The sequence below is a fragment of the Dendropsophus ebraccatus genome, chromosome 14 (genome assembly GCF_027789765.1).
Source record: "Dendropsophus ebraccatus isolate aDenEbr1 chromosome 14, aDenEbr1.pat, whole genome shotgun sequence".
Classification (NCBI taxonomy): domain Eukaryota; kingdom Metazoa; phylum Chordata; class Amphibia; order Anura; family Hylidae; genus Dendropsophus; species Dendropsophus ebraccatus.
In genome coordinates, this window is record NC_091467.1 from 29,421,613 (window position 1) to 29,438,163 (window position 16,551).

Genomic DNA, 16,551 nt, shown 5'->3' on the forward strand with positions numbered 1-16,551 from the left:
TACTATGAAGTTGTCAACCCCTTTAACAGAATGATAAAAAGCGATGACCCAAAAATGGGCCACCCAGTTCAGGTATTCCTAGACTGGGAGTGTACAGAGCAATTCATCTTTTTTTCCTACATGTATACAGTGCACATATTGTATCAAGCTCAGGACTCATCCACTTATCAGTTATCCTCTCACGCTTGAAATGTAGACGTTAAAATGATACTTGGTGGTTTCCATGATGGCATAGCGGTAGGCTGTCTTTGATCCTAAGTGAATGATGTTGTCAGTCACTGGATTACACAACCATTTGACTGGCTGAAACTGAAGACACTGATCTGAAGAGGAAATCTGGAGGTGAACCCAAGTGTGGAGTGTGGTTTACCATAGGTACAAGTAGTTTGGTGGAAGAAACCAGCCGTAGTTATAATTTCATGTATGATTAAGGTAACAGGAGGAGACTGCAGATTGTGGGCTGGAATATTAAAAAAAAAAAAGTTCATGTTCCTTTGGGGGGTGTCCATTTCAGGCAGCTCGGGTCCATTGTCTTATTGCTGTTGCTTCTTTTGGCTTCTTTTGCTGCCCATTCATCAATTAAATCCTTGGTAAAAGGTTAAAAAATATATACAGTTGATGTATCAATAAGAAAGATAGGAACAGAACAATGTAGGAGTAGATAGTTCGGATCTAGTCTTACCTGTCTCTTTAGTACAAGATGCTTTCCCTTCCAGTATTTCAGCATCTGTAAGGCCTGCAGGGTGCTCACAATATCGACAGGATTTACAGCCGTCTCCTGGCTAATTTCTACAACAGAAAAAGAAGTTAGAAAACTTGGGTGTGGCAAAACTGGCACCTATTACCTATTAGGATAGCTGATAAGTGACTAAATTGCAGGATGGTCCAACTACTGGGATACCTACAGAAGTCATCGAACATGTGTACTGCCTCTCTATTTACCTCTATTGGTCTGACACAATAGCTGTGTTCGGCCATGGAACGACACAAAACCCCTAGTCTGGTGATTGTGGGTGTCCATATGAACAGACCAGACCTAGGTGTCATCCTGGGACGACTTCTTTGGGAGAACAAACACCTTACAGGAAACAACAGCCAGTTCCTACCTTTGATAGAGATTTCCTTGCCCTGGAAAGTGTGCAGGTATCGTAACAGAACCTCCTTCCAGTAACTACGGTAGCTTATTAGACCAAGGTCAGAGAGAGGGCGTTCTGGAGACCCCACCTTCTCCTCCACCTTGGATAGCAAGTAGCCTGGAAGGAAGGAGATACAGTGTTAGTTCTAAGTCGACTCATCCTATCCTTTCAAAGCCAGAAGTAGAACACACTTACTGAAGTCTATTAGCATCTTCCCATAACCCTGTCTCATGTACTGCGGCATAGTCAGGATACACGACACATTGTAGTTCAGGAAAGAGTTCTTTTCCTGCAAAACAAATGAGAAATATAAAATTTTACCCTCCAGAAAAAAACCATACATATATACCCAGGTTAAAGAGAGGTTTTCCAGTTAGAAGATTTAGGATTAGAAGGGTTTACAGTGAAACATGCGACAGGGCACAGGGACATCTCCACTCTTTACTGAGGCCTGTGCCTGATGTTGCAGTTGAGATCTATTCATTTGAATGAGGCTGCTTTGCAATTCACATGGGATGGAAAAATTATGACCGATGCAGGCACAATCCGCATCTCATCCACATGCTGCATGGATAAAAGGGAAAAAAACTGGAACTAGCTGTGGATTATCATTGGCATGTGTATGGACGCCTATGTCTAGAGTTTCTTTCCCTTCCGTGGCCAAATCTTTCTATCTACGTGGACTAAAAGTGTAGCATCTGTGTAATGAGCCAAGAGTTCATTTAATCACTTGTCAGCTAATCACAGGGTACTGGCAGGTTTAACCCCTAAGTGACCCATGACGTATCTGATATGTCATGGTGCCGCGGGGGGGTGTTCAGAGAGGGGTCCCGACGGGACCCAGCTCTGAACGGCGCTGGTCCCGGCTGATATGTACAGCCGGGCAGTGCCTCTATTAGCCGGCGCGGGTCCCATTGCCGCGCCGGGTAATTAAGCCTCTAAATGCAGGGGGGGGGGGGGGGGATAGATCTGTTCTTCTGCCCTTGCCGGGCCTCAGCGTCGCAATGACGCTGATCCCGGCTTGGCAATAGATTGCTGCGGCCTGCAGCAGGCCAAAGCAATCTATAACCGATGTAATCGATCTTTGCTGTGTATATACACAGCATTGATCTCTATGAGAGATCAGTGCTGTCTATATACAAGTCTCCAAAGGGGACTTCTAGATAATGTAAAAAAAAAAGTAAAAATGTTTCTTTATTAATAAAAAAAGCCCCCTCCCCTAATAAAAGTCCAAATCACCCCCCTTTTCCCATTTTACAAATATAAATAAATAAACAAATAATCAAACATATTTAGTATCGCCGCGCACGTAATCGCCAGAACTATTAATCCCATTCCCGATCTCGCACGGTAAACGGCGTCAGCGCAAAAAAATTCCAAACTGCAAAATTACGCATTTTTGGTCGCATCAAATCCAGAAATTTTTTTATAAAAAGCGATCAAAAAGGCGTATATGTGCAATCAAGGTACCGATAGAAAGTACATGTCATGGCGCATAAAATGACACCTCACATTACCCCATAGACCCAAGAATAAAAGCGCTATAAGCCTGGGAAGAGAGCGATTTTAAGGAACATATATTTGTTAACAATGGTTTGAATTTTTTACATGCCATCGGATAAAAGAAAAGTTATACATGTTATATATCGTTGTAATCGTAACAACTTGAGGAACATGCATAACAAGTCAGTTTTACCATAGGGCGAACGGCGTAAATGCAAAACTCCCCGAAATCAAAACAAATTCCTTTTTTTTTCAATTTGACAGCGCAAATTATTTTTGGTTTCACAAAAAATAAGGGCTCATATGGGTCTCTAGGTGAAAAAATGCAAGTGCTATGGCCTTTTAAACATAAAGTGGAAAAAGCAAAAGTGCAAAAACGAGAATTGGCTTTGACCTTAAGGGGTTCAAGTAATTGTTCATTGGCTACTATCTGCCTTATGTAACTGGGAAAGTGTGGCCAACAAATAAGAGAAGTAAAGGGCTGCTTGATCAATCCAGCAAATGTCCGTTGCACACAATAGGGCAGCAGTTAAACTGTGTAGTACAGCCCTAAGAAAATCTATAGACCTGAGAGGATACAGACTAAGCGTGCCTTTACAGAGATTTATCTGACAGATTAATGAAGCCAAAGCCAGGAACAGACTATAAACAGAACAGGTCATAAAGGAAAGACTTTGGGGGAGATTTATCAAACATGGTGTAAAGTGAAACTGGCTCAGTCGCCCCTAGCAACCAATCAGATTCCACCTTTCATTCCTCACAGACTCTTTGGAAAATGAAAGGTGGAATCTGATTGGTTGCTAGGAGCAACAGAGCCAGTTTCACTTTACACCATGTTTAATAAATCTCCCCCTAAGACTTCAGATTTCTCCTCTTTTCAAATCTGTTCCTGGCTTTGGCTTCAATAATCTGTCAGATAAATCTCTCTGTCAAAAGGCACCCTAAGTTCACTGAGGGATCAGGCCACCCCATCCTTAAAGGTCTATGGAAAAGGAAACAAGACAGAAAAGCTTGTTCACACTGCTCAGTACTGCTCTATAATGTTTCCTCCAGCGACATAAGAGAATCTCTGTGAGAGATAAGCTGCTGCCATAGTTAGTACATATTAGCAAAAATTCCCAGCACTCACCAAAGCTTGCTTGCAAACGTGCGTTTATTTACATCACGAGGTGCACACAATACAGTAGGGCAGAACGTGTTTCGGCTAGGTTGCCTTTATCAACTGCCAGGCAATAAACGCACATTTGCAAGCAAGCTGTGGTGAGTGTCTGGAATTTTTGCTAATATATTCGGATTCTATCCACGGCACCACGTGACGGAGTGCCGACATTGAATGTCGATATAGTTAGTACAAGCATCCATAAGTCATCATATTTCATCCACAGGCTCTCACTTAATGCATGCATCAGAGTCCATGGACTATGCGGTCACGTGAGGTACCTGCACTTTAAAATTCCAGTCACTGGTACGGCACCGAGAACAGTCAAGCAAACATAGTGGACATCCTACCTTTGAGAAGTAGCCTATAAGATGGCAGCCGGTATTGTCAGCTTCAGTCATTACATAGAACAGAAAAGGTTCCACATCGTAATAAAGGGTTTTGTGGTCTAAAAACAGCTTGGCGAGGAGGCACAGGTTCTGGCAGTAGATCTGGGATTAGAAATGTTACAACATCATCTTTAAACATCTGGCATGAGGCCTTGGCTGCACCGTATGTTTCGTGACAGCAAAGGGTTAATGTGACAGAAAGCCTCTATAGCTTTAATGCCAACCTTATTCTTCTTGCCGTCTACTTCAAAAACAGAGATAGATCCCTTGCGATAGATCTCATCCCCAGGAGGATGCTTCCACACACATTTCGCCTGTGGAGAAAAAGGAAATGATGGCCAAAAGATGGAAGATAAGGCATAGAAACCCTGACTAATACATCAAGAGAAACCTTTAAACAAGTGTCACTAAGGTTCTCATATTAAAGGGGATATTTGATGTTAGGAAGTTTTTTTTGTATAATGCTGCCGAAAAAACATCTTGTTCTTACCTTTCCATGCTCCCCCAGTGTCCTGTTGCAGAGTCTCCGATGCCCCCAGCTAACTGCAGCCACCATCACTACCAAGACAAACTTGTCTCAGAAGTGGCAGTAGCTGCAGTCAGCAGGGGCAGCAGAGACTCTGCAACAGGACACTGGGGGAGCATGGAAAGGTAAGCATAGGATGTTAATGTTCTTAAGTAGCTCAGCATTATATAAGAAAAATTCCTAGCGCTGGATATCCCCTTAAACTCTACAAACACACACGCTGGAGTGGATTTCACACTACGAATCAATGCGCTGACCTGCCACAGCACACTGATTGGCTGAGCAGGACCTCCAGCCGGGAACCCCCCAAGCAAGCCAGATCCTGGAGAAGGTACAGTAAATGCACCAGCCGTCAGGGGTTAGCGGGACGGTCTCCTTACATATTGACATTGACAGACCGGCCATAGATCCGCAGCGGATTTTGCAGCGTGAAATCCGCTGCAGATCCAGCGTGTGTTAGTAGCCCAACTCTGCTTCCTAAACTCAATCAGGGAGAACAAGCCTTCACCCCTAGTTTCATATGTTGCATGTTATTTCATATGGAGGAATATGGCTCAACACGAAGCCACCCCTTTCAGAAGCATTTTTTTGGCCTACTGATATTAGGTTCCGTTTTATTCATATACCTTACTCCTGCTCCTAGATACCCCATAACACTTTGGCAGCTTGTAAATGTAATATGGAATTCGCACTCACCATGTGCCGGCGTAGGATTGTTTGACTCTTCATGTACTTGAGACAGAACTCACACATGTACAGCCGCCCTAGCCGAGCATACTCCTCAGGGTACGGAGAGTGATACCAGGTGTCCAATTCATATCGGCCAAACACTATTGTCTTTATCATGTTGCTTCCTTCTGTGATCTGTCCCTGTAAACGAAGTTTCTCCTACAAAGACATTAAAGGGGTTGTTGTGTAAAGAGCTTTGCATTTGCTGTGTTAATGGTGTTGGCCACTTTATAGTAAAATAGTTCAGTGTACAGTATTAGTAAGTGTACTCACTGTATATACTGACAGCAGCTCCCTGTGTACCTCATAGAGCTAAAATTAAACTTCCCTCCTAAGATGGCAGACAGGGAGGAGCATGTGACCACAAAAAGCCCAGATGATCCAAAGAAGTGTTAGACGTGGGCTGTACAAACCAAGACCAATGAAAGACTACAAAGCATGGTCCGCAAATATAATCTGTATGATGGCTGGGCCTTTTTTTGCGCAGTATGAGCTCTAGGTAAAGGCACAACCTAGTTGTGTGTATTGGCCTATAGACTATACAGGACCTATTGCAGACCACAGATCATAAGTTCCTTACCAAGTCCTCAGACGCCCTGGCCTGGGCCCTTCGGAAAAGTTCAAGATCATATTCGCTAGTAAGGTTTTCCAACAGCGGCTCCCTCGTGTTGCCATATGTCTGTCTATGTTCCTGTAAATACAGAGGTAATTGTCAGCAACCAAAATCTAAACAGATAGTAGGACAGAGATATAGCGATGCAACAGAAAAATATGAGGTAGACTGAAAAAAATATATATAAAAAAATAAATAAATAACACAATGTCTATTTTTCACAATATTACCATATACTTCTCCTTCTGTTCTTTGGTTAAGCCAGAGTTGCGTTTCTTCCTCATTTCAGTGACCTTTTCTTTATACCGTAGCTGACGTTCAGTGGGAGCCTATAAAGACAGATAAGTAGAAGCGTCACCTCAACGTACTTACAAGTCCAACGTAACCAGAAAGGATAGTATGCCTACATTTATGTAGAAGAGATACTGCAGGACTGACACAACACAACTCTATGCTGTGCACTATCTGCATCAAAACCTACACTAAGGGTACAAACCCACTTGCCGGATCTGCAGCGAGTCTCCTTGCTGCGTTTTTGCAGCAAGACTCGCTGCAGATCCCGGCCTTATACTTTCATTAGCAGAGAAACTCGCAGCAGGGATGTACATCCCTGCTGCGATTTTGTCTGCAGCCCTCCCCATTAACCCCCTAGCCGCCGGACATTATACATTACCGGGTCCCCGTTCCTGCTTGCTTCGGGGCTCCCGATGTCTTCACGGCCCGCCCGGCCCGTCGGCGGCTCCCGACACGTTCTGCCCGGCCAAGCAAGCAGGAGCGGGGACCTGGTAATGTATATCCTGCCCGGCCCCCCTGCAGCCCCGATCGCCCCCGGCCGCATGATCGCCCCCCCGGCCGTACGATAGCCCCCGATCGCACTATCGCCCCCCGCAGCCTGTGCGGCCGGGGGCTGCGGGGGGGCGATCGTGCGGCCGGGGGCAATCGGGGCTGCAGGGGGGGCTGGCAGGATATACATTACCAGGTCCCCGCTCCTGCTTGCTTCGGCGGCTCCCGGCACGTTCTGCCCGGCCAATCAGTGCGCTGCCCTGATTGGCCGGGCGGGCCGTGAAGACACCGGGAGCCCCGAAGCAAGCAGGAACGGGGACCCGGTAATGTATAATGTCCGGCGGCTAGGGGGTTAATGGGGAGGGCTGCAGACAAAATCGCAGCAGGGATTTACATCCCTGCTGCGAGTTTCTCTGCTAATGAAAGTATAGGGCTGGGATCTGCAGCGAGTCTCGCTGCAAAAACGCAGCAAGGAGACTCGCTGCAGATCCGGCAAGTGGGTTTGTACCCTAAAAAGGGGATTTTGTGCCAGACAGACGTGTGTGGACCTAACCCTTATGAGAGGGAATTTAGAGTGAAAATATGATTGCTATGGTTAAAATGGCAGAACACGTATAAGGATTTTGTATATTACGAGGGAGAAGGAGAGCGACAGCTCATGTCCATACGATGTTATGTCCAGAAAGGATCTTATAAAGTTACGATCTCACCTGGTGCCGTGTAGCATGCCTGTTGTTCTCATCCTGCCTATGGGACAACATTCGGTCTTCGACCTGTTTGTCACGACTCTGTCCTCTTACCTGAAATTCATCACAATTCTGTGAATGTAAGCAGTCATGGATGGGTCAGATTAGTCTTTCTTCAGGAATGCACACACAGAATAAGAAGACGAACCCCTTCACGTTGCACATTGTGCTGTGAGTAATGGGGTGCTGAACAAAATAGAGCGTTACCTTGCACTCGTCCGCAGAGAGGTTGTGGTATAGTGGGCAGCCGGAAATTGAGAAGTGCCTCTCGTGTTTCCCAGTGAGGTGCCCTGAAATAGAGATCGGACAAACATGGCATCACAAAACTCTGCTTACTCTCCATCACAGTTTGGTTTATTACGCAGGATGTTCAAAGCTGAAAACCCCTTTAAGCCTGAAATAAAGCAAATAGCCCCTTCAAGGCATGTTTTAGACAGCTATAATGTGATTGCAATCCATGGAGATGCCAACAAAAGGCATTTGTATCACAGAAATGGACAAACACGTTACCTAGAGAGTTGCAGCCGGGAGTAGGACACTTCATATTGAAGTTGTAGCTTTCATGGAACCGTCTTCGCTTGGGTCTGTGTGACAGGTCACTGCCAGAGTCCTTCATGGACATGTCCTTTGCAATGCTCTCATCATGAGAAACGTTGGGGCTTGAAATGTCTATATCAGATTCTGACGATGGGGCATTTCCGGTAGGAGTGCGTGGTGGGGATTCGTCATGATCCCCGGCATTTTTAGCATCTACGGCAGATGGGAGTAAATGGTTTAGCAACAGTCAATAATTGTATTTGGCAGAAAGCACACAGAAGAGTCTACTCTACAGGCTCACAGCTATACAGACAGCCAGCGTGCATCTACGATGACATGAGAGAGAGAGAGCGCGTCCGGCAGTAGTGTAAGCTCGGCTGCACCCCCGTACCTCTGTCACAAAAGTCCACCGCTTGCTCGGTTTCCGATCCCGATGAGCGGGTCTGTCGGAGCGGGTATTTTTTCGGAGTCACGGGGGTGGGCTGCTGCTGGCTGCGGGTCACCCTCCGAGTGGAGTAGGCCGGCTCCTCTGCACCAAACGATTGCAGATTGCCAACCGGGCTGGAATCTGGTTTAATAAAAACCACAATTTCACTCGCCGACACGGTCAACCATATCGTGACCTGCCCTGTGATTGCAGCTTCCTAACCATGGCTACATGGCAAAAGGAAACATAACCACCTGATCTATTTCCAGGGATGGGCAACTTTCAGTCAAAAACCTCAAAAATAAGGCACAAGCTTTATGAAGTCCCAGCTGTCAGGCTGAATGTTACCCATGGCTGGCCTATATACTGAGAAGCAAGAGCAATGCTACTGAAAGCCAACACTAGATTTACCTAGTGGGTGCACACAGGACCAGATGTAGTAAAAGGTGCCGCTACTAAACTGGAATTGGGAGACCACTCAGGTTTCCACTATGTGGAGGGGAGACATAAGCTGATCTGACACTGATGGTCTAACCTAAGCTTAGCTCATCTATATTAACCCCTTAAGGTCAAAGCCAATTTTCGTTTTTGCACTTTTGCTTTTTCCACTTTATGTTTAAAAGGCTATAGCACTTGCATTTTTTCACCGAGAGACCCATATGAGCACTTATTTTTTGAGAAACCAATTGTACTTTGCAATGACAGGCATTATTTTTCCATAAAATATGCTGCAAAACCGGAAAAAAATTATTTGCGCTGTCAAATTGAAAAAAAAAAAAAAAAAAAAACAGAATTTGTTCGGATTTCGGGGAGTTTTGCATTTACGCCGTTCGCCCTGGGGTAAAACTGACTTGTTATGCATGTTCCTCGAGTCGTTACGATTACAATGATATATAACATGTATAACTTTTCTTTTATCTGATGGCCTTTGAAAAAATTCGAACCATTGTTAACAAATATATGTTCCTTAAAATCGCTCGATTCCTAGGCTTATAGCGCTTTTATCCTTTGGTCTATGGGGCTGTGGGAGGTGTCATTTTCTGCGTCATGATGTGTACTTTCTATCGGTACCTTGATTGCGCATATACAACTTTTTCATCGCTTTTTATTACATTTTTTCTGGATTTGATGCGACCAAAAATGCGCAATTTTGCACTTTGGAATTTTTGGGCGCTTACGCCGTTTACCGTGCGAGATCAGGAATGTGATTAATTAATAGTTCGGGCGATTATGTGCACGGCGATAACAAATATGTTTATTTATTTATATTTATAAAATGGGAAAAGGGGGGTGATTTGGACTTTTATTATGGGAGGGGATTTTTTATTAAAACACTTTTTTACTTTTTTTTTTTTTTTTACTGTAACTAGAAGTCCCCCTGGGGGACTTGTATATACACAGCATTGATCTCTCATAGAGATCAATGCTGTGTATATACACAGCAAAGATCCATCAGATCTGTGATCCATTGCACTGGCCTGCTGCAGGCCAGTGCAATGTATTGCCGAGCCGGGATCAACGTCATTGCGACGCTGAGGCCCGGGCCGGCCAGAAGAACGGATCTCAGTCCCACTGGAGACGGAGATCCGTCCCACTAGACACCAGGGACGTGAGGTCTAAAGCACTTCAATGCAGCTGTCAGGTTTGATAGCTGCATTAAAGTGCTTAATTAGAGTGCTAATAGAGGCACTGCCCGGCTGCAGATAGCAGCCGGGAGCGGCGCCGTTCAGAGCGGGGTCCCGGCAGGACCCCTCTCTGACCTCCCCCTGCAGCACCATGACGTACCAGGTACTTCAGGGGTTGCTAAGGGGTTAAACTCTCAGGAAACCTCTTCAGTATATACAGCTAAGGATTAGCTCCATCTATGGCTGTTGCAGACAATCATCCAGTGAAGTGCGGGATGTTTAGCTGAACACTTCTCTTCATACGTTTAGTAGCAGCATCTTCCATATAGAGAGGTGATCATCACAGACAACAATTAACATCTGGTCTGTATGCAGCCACTGCCTGTACTCCCCTGTATACAGACCCTCACCAAGTTAGAGTAAAAGCTGGAAGTGAAAAGCGCATAGTAAAGCAGCTAAAGCAAAGATTGTGACATGCAGTGTAGAGTACGGAGGCTGTAAGGTCAGTGTAACATAAGGGGGATGTCAGATGTGTTACCATCCTAACAGACCAAGCAATGAGGATGGTCGTCTATAAAACCTCATGACAGCTTAGCAAAAAAACAAAGACTTGATGTGCACAGAAACAAGAACAGTTTACATGTACAACTGATCATACAAAATGCAATGCTTCTACCCCAAATAGAACAACACTAAACTGTAAACTTTCCAAACTAAATGAGCAGATGTATTTATGGGGCATCTTATGATAGAGAGATGCAACATACAATCCCTTTGTATTGAGCATCCGTGCAACAAGCCCAGGATGAGGTAGTCACCTAAAGCCTTTGGACCCAGTAAGAATTCTGCCACATTGCTATTGTGGTGATATGGAATCTGTTAAATGGTTGCAAAAAGCCAACTAAAGCAAGGGTTACTCTTTGCAGTGTCTCTCTGCTCTGGCTAACAGAGGGGACCACTTTAAAACTGCAGAAAAGTTCTTCAGAGGAACCACTCCTGTTTTGTCAGATCAGACAAGACCCAGAATCTATACCTTGTAAAATCTTCGCGTAATCCTGAGGCTTTCAAGGAAATGTAAAATGCAATACCCAAGTGTGTATACCATGCTAACCCTAACTGCACTAATACTGACCATTATCCTGTACACTGCACAAGCTCCATCATATAGTATAACATATGGGGGGGGGGGGGGGGGGGGGAGTAAAAAGATGCACACATCTGACAAAAGATATCTGGGGGGATATAGGGACGCCATGCAGATTGGTTAGAGGAGCAATGTTTGCTTGAAGCCAGGAAGATGCCTCCGGAGCCCACCCTATGCAGTTTCATCCCAGCTGCTGCATTAGGCTGTGATCACACATGAGGTTTTTGATGCAGTTTGAGTCAAAGCCACAAGTGGATCCAGCAAGAAGAAGTCTGACCTATATATTTCCCACTTAGTTTATGACCACAAAAAACGGCATAAAAAAAAAAAAAGTGTGTGTGATATTAGCCATACATAGGTTTACGCACCATTTAAATGGGCACTGTCATTATACAAAAATAAATAAATTGATATGTCAAGAGTTTTGATCGGTAAGGGTCTAAAATGTTCAGGCCCCGACCGATCAGTAGATTGACCCAGAAAAAGTCTGTCCGGTTCTCTCTGTGACCAAGATTAACTCGTAATGTAAGTCTATGGAGATGTTTCACAGAGTACAGGAAAGGTGTGGATGTACACTTCTTCCCACCACCCTTCTTTTACTGATCGGTCAGGGTCTGACCCCGGATGTCCCTAGGTCATATTAAAGTTTTTTTTTTTTTTTTAAAAAAAGACAGGTAGACTATAACAATATTTTCAGGCTTGTTAATTCTCTGGATGCTTTCTGTTTCAATACCTCACCATTTAGAGGGTCACTGCCACCATACGCTGTCACATACTCCCTAGGGTTTGACGCGGATTGACGCAGCTCACGCTAGAGGATCAAGTTACCCGGTACTATGTTTTAGGTTTCAGGTTATCAATGACTGCTATTCTACTTCATAGGACATGTGCATGGATTTCGCTGGGTTTGGGACTGTTGCCTCTGCAACCTAGAGACGAATCTCTACACACCGAACTGTAGGGAGCACGTCAGCACATCATGGCAATAATTTTATGATCATTTTAAGCCCCTTTTTTTCACAAATATGTCAGAGACATATTAAAAGTATGGACTGGTTGGGATCTGGGTGCAGCAACCGCCACCGACTACAAGAAGGAGCTCAGTTAAAGGGGTTATCCAGCGCTACAAAAACATGGCCACTTTTCCCCCTTGTTGCCTCCAGTTCAGGTGCAGTTTGCAATTAAGCTCCATTTACTTCAACGGAACTGAGTTTCAAACCCCACCCAAACTAAAGACAACAGTAGGGGAAAAGTGGCCATGTTTTTGTAGCGATGGATAACACCTTTAAGGTCTTCTCTTCCAGTCTCGGCTATGGAGTCGATTTCCTGTGTTGTGGAAAGAGAGACTAGGAGAAGAGCTTAGCAAAATGCTTCTTCCTGCTCCTTCTGGCGATCGGTGAGAACCTCGGAACCCAAACACCTACCAAACAAACCTTTTGCCATGTCTCAAGGACAAGTTACTACTGAGCTCCCATGTCTGTTGGACATAATCAGGGCATGTTATCTGGATGTCAATAAAAAAAGTTTCCCTGCTGGCTGGCTCTCAGTGAATGGATCCTTATGAAAGACTCTCAATGAAATCTACAACATATTAGAAAGGTGCATAAGACTACAGATTTGTTGTGGCCCTGGTGTTATCACTGTTCCTTGCTCCAAGCAAAACCATGCATACCAGGATTTAGCAGAGGAAGCGAGAGGCTGATAACACAGAGTTAGTTAAAAGAACAGCATTAAAGTTTAGACGCACTTTTTTTTTCTTCTTCAAATAACTTTCTCATCAAAAATGGTAACAGCGCCTCTAATGAAAATCAATGGTGGAGACATAAGCGCTGCCGCTCGGCTAATCTCCTAATGGTTATACCCTTGTTGCATCTATTCAGCTACAATTCTTATTTGCTCAGGTAGAATTTAATACAATCCATTCTGCAGGGTCAGGAACGAGAAGAATAAGCACAAATAACAAAACACCCTCTAAGCTATTCTTTAGTTGGACTGTGTAAGCTGCCATGTATCTCAGCTCTGTAACTAAGAAAGATTCAAACAAAAAAAATGGTTAGCATCAGAACGGATGACGGATTAAAGGAATTGACTATAGTATATTCCTGCTAGTATACAAATAAAATCAGCGATATATAGGAGGCTGCTGTACCTTGAGAGCTCTGGCTGAGCCGGGCAGTGGACCGTGTGATGCGTGCAGGACCTCGGGAGTTGGCGTCACTTTCAGAACTATCTGTGTGCTCCATGTCTGTAGAGAAATCGGAATCTTCTGTCCCATCCGAACTGCTTCCAGCATTCCTCTATGGAACAGACTGTCATTAGGATTGCCAATCGTACTGCTCATCCTGAAATGAATGGCCCATACAATGTATATACAGCTTCAAGACAGATTCAGCTTTCCTTCTAGCAATCATGCTTCTAGTCATGTTCCTTCTAGTCATATCAATGACAACCGAAGGGGGGCACCGAATTTATGTAAATGTACAGTAAGCAGCCCCCATGTATCAAAGGACCCCACTGTGCCAAACAAAAGGGCAGCCAGGAAAGGAGGGAGACAAGCATATCCCTAACCAAGCATAAGAGCACCACTGCTCCATTAATTTCCAATAGGAGCTGCCTAAAGTAGCTAAACATTGTACTCTACTACCTCTGGTGGCATCAAAGACATGCACTTACCAAATAAATACCAAATAAAGACTCAGGGCCTCTGGATCACCGGGAGTTCCAGCAGTTGGACCCCCTCAACCTAACATCTATTACCTATACTGTGAACAGGGGAGATATGTCATAACTCAGAATACCCCTTTAATTGTCATCTATACATAGGATACAAGATCTGTTCTGTGATGGTCCAGCAGAAGGGGCCGCCTGCAACTTCAAGCACGGGTGACCAGTATCCTTCACGGTGAATGGAGCGGCAGCCAAACATTAACTGCCCCCCTTTCAGCATCCCTAGAGGCCGCGGCCTATAAGCAGTCGGGACATGATCTCTCCAGCAGGCACAATGATAGATGCTCTAGCAGGTGCGATGACGTCCTGTCACGTGGCTCACAGGCTGGAACCAGTAGATGGAAGAGTGGAGCCAGGCCTGGATTAGGTAAGTATCATGTGGGTCATCATTACTATAGGTGGGTGAGGGTCTGTATACAGCAGGGGGCATTATTACTGTGGGTGGGGGGCTGTAAACTGCAGGGGACATTTTTAGTGGGGTTGGGGGTGCAAAGCAGTAGCATTATTACTGTGGATGGGCGTGCATAGCAGTGGGCCTTATTACTATATGGGGGGCACAGTAGGGGACGTTACTACTACATGGAGGGGGGGGGTCATAGAAGGGATTACTACTACTACATGGGGGCAACCCACAAACCTACTCACTTTGCTGCACGACACCAGAAATACTACTATATGGTACCCTATAGGTAGAAAAAAAGGGAAGAAAAAGTGCAGAACCTAAGAGGTTTGTCTGGCAGGTTCTGAAGAGATGAAACAAGAAATCATCAAGGAGGTTCGGGCTGGATGGAGAGGAAAAGGGAAAGTGATCATGTCACCTGTGAGTCACTTAACAAGGTTTTTTGTATTTTGTAGACTATTTGATAGGGGTGCTCTGAGATGGTTGAGAAACACTTCAATTTGCCATGTGACCAAACGTGACACTAACTGCCCTCTCCTGCTCTGAGGGACAGCATTCAGGTCTCAGCCATTCATCTGGCAGTAATAACCCCATTTCCATCATCACTGAGGGCCCAGCCACTAGGAATCAAACTTCCTAGAAGTCCTGGTCTCTGTTGCCCATAGCAACCAATAACAGCGCAGCTTTCATTTCATATTCTGCTTCTGTAACCATAAAGCAGTGTCGTGCCCGGCCGCTATGGGGAAACCAGAGCTTCTGGGGAGAATAGAGCACACGCACGGTCAGTCTGCGAGGACATCTCCACCTATAACAGCCAAAATCACGGAGCATGGGACGCCGGGACGCTGTCACCACCATGGTTTGTTATGACCACGCCCACAAACGCCGCTATTGGTTAAAGGGTCACAGAGGACGATAATGGACCAATCGGGACACAAGAAGGCGTGGCGGAGCGCTAACAGGCAGCGAAAACAGCCTATCACTGAGTGAAGACTTATATAACAACCAATCAGCGCACACGCAGGGCGGGGCTTTACATGATTGGCGCCATGCTGTATCAATGAGCTCAAAACCACACGCGAGGCGCCAGCCGTGACTGACAATGTAACCGACCAATCACCAAACGAGTCATTAGAACGTCAACCAATCAACGTGCTTCCTCGCTGCCCTACACCCAATTAGCACAGAACCTGAGAAAAACCATCCTGGGCCTTGTTTTGACCGCATTTCTCACGCCCGGAGCCGCCCGGTGCTCGCCCACGGTTGGCCTCAGCTGCCTCTTACTATGGGTGCACCTCTTCGGCGTGCCCGCTCACTACTCAGCGCCTGGCGGCCATGGAGCTACAGCCCTTCTAGTAATTTCTATGCTGACGCCTACAGCTTAGCCCCTGTCTTACGTCATCCTGTGCTTACCTTCCTCCGGGGCATCGCTCGGCCCTCCCGTTCGCTGCGACGCTGGGCTCCCGTTTACTCGGTTACCTCAGCCCTGGAATCCTGTTCGGCGCCGTCTCCGGGTAACGGGAGAGTGACGCGCATGCGCGTCCGCGCCTACCTGCTCGCGCATACCCCCGCCCACAACGGATGAGTTACGTCGAGAGCGGCTCCTGCGACTCCGCCCCAACCCAAATCACAACTAGTGACCCCTAGAGGCGGCTGCTGCGCAGTGCAAGGGGAGAGGAAGGAATAACCCTTTCAGAGCCTGGCTTTAAAGTCAACATTTACATTTGTCCAGTACTAGAGCAGACCGTATATAGCTTAATTCTTTAGGTGTTGTTTCAATACAGAATGGTCAGAAATATTGCTTTATTGAAATATAGTAATAGTAATATTGCTATATCGTAATATTAAAATATTAGGGTCCATTTACACAGAAAGATTATCTGACAGATTATCTGCCAAAGATTTGAAGCCAAAGCCAGGAATGGATTTGAGAAGAGGAGAAATCTCAGGCTTTCCTTTATGACCTGATCTCTGTTTAAAGTCTGTTTCAGGCTTTGGCTTCGAATCTTTGGCAGATAATCTTTCTGTGTAAATGGACCCTGACTGACTATCATCTTGGCTGGTAGCGGTTGTCTTCTCCTCTTGCTTGTTCCCAGTCTCTTCCTCT

General features: G+C 45.5%; 1 protein-coding gene across 8 annotated transcripts; it reads right to left on the bottom strand.

The window, feature by feature from the left end:
- Positions 1-385: 385 nt before the first annotated feature.
- On the bottom strand, positions 386-16,015 carry KAT7 (lysine acetyltransferase 7). 8 transcript variants are annotated; one of them, XM_069953470.1, is made up of 15 exons: positions 15,858-16,015; positions 13,467-13,614; positions 8,513-8,689; positions 8,095-8,334; positions 7,792-7,874; positions 7,549-7,638; positions 6,286-6,384; positions 6,023-6,133; positions 5,410-5,601; positions 4,412-4,501; positions 4,149-4,289; positions 1,332-1,425; positions 1,107-1,253; positions 683-789; positions 386-586 (listed from the first exon to the last, which is right to left on the bottom strand). In XM_069953470.1, exons 1-15 carry the CDS (start codon positions 15,870-15,872, stop codon positions 485-487), a joined length of 1,836 nt encoding a protein of 611 aa, XP_069809571.1. In that variant the 5' UTR covers positions 15,873-16,015; the 3' UTR covers positions 386-484. The 8 variants fall into 8 exon arrangements, with proteins under 8 accessions (XP_069809571.1, XP_069809570.1, XP_069809572.1 ...); XM_069953469.1 differs by having other exon boundaries at positions 7,549-7,656; positions 15,858-16,014; XM_069953471.1 differs by having other exon boundaries at positions 7,549-7,656; positions 13,467-13,626; positions 15,858-16,013.
- Between the last annotated feature and the right edge of the window lie 536 nt (positions 16,016-16,551).

Bases quoted from the DNA above. Each gene is read 5' to 3' on its own strand.
- KAT7 (XM_069953467.1), bottom strand. From the start codon at position 15,302: ATGGTGGTGACAGCGTCCCGGCGTCCCATGCTCCGTGATTTTGGCTGT. The intron at 13,615-15,224 runs GTGCGTGTGCTC...TCTGTTCCATAG, and splicing joins GATGTCCTCGCAGACTGACC to AGGAATGCTGGAAGCAGTTC. The intron at 6,385-7,548 runs GTGAGATCGTAA...CTGTCTTTATAG, and splicing joins GGCATGCTACACGGCACCAG to GCTCCCACTGAACGTCAGCT.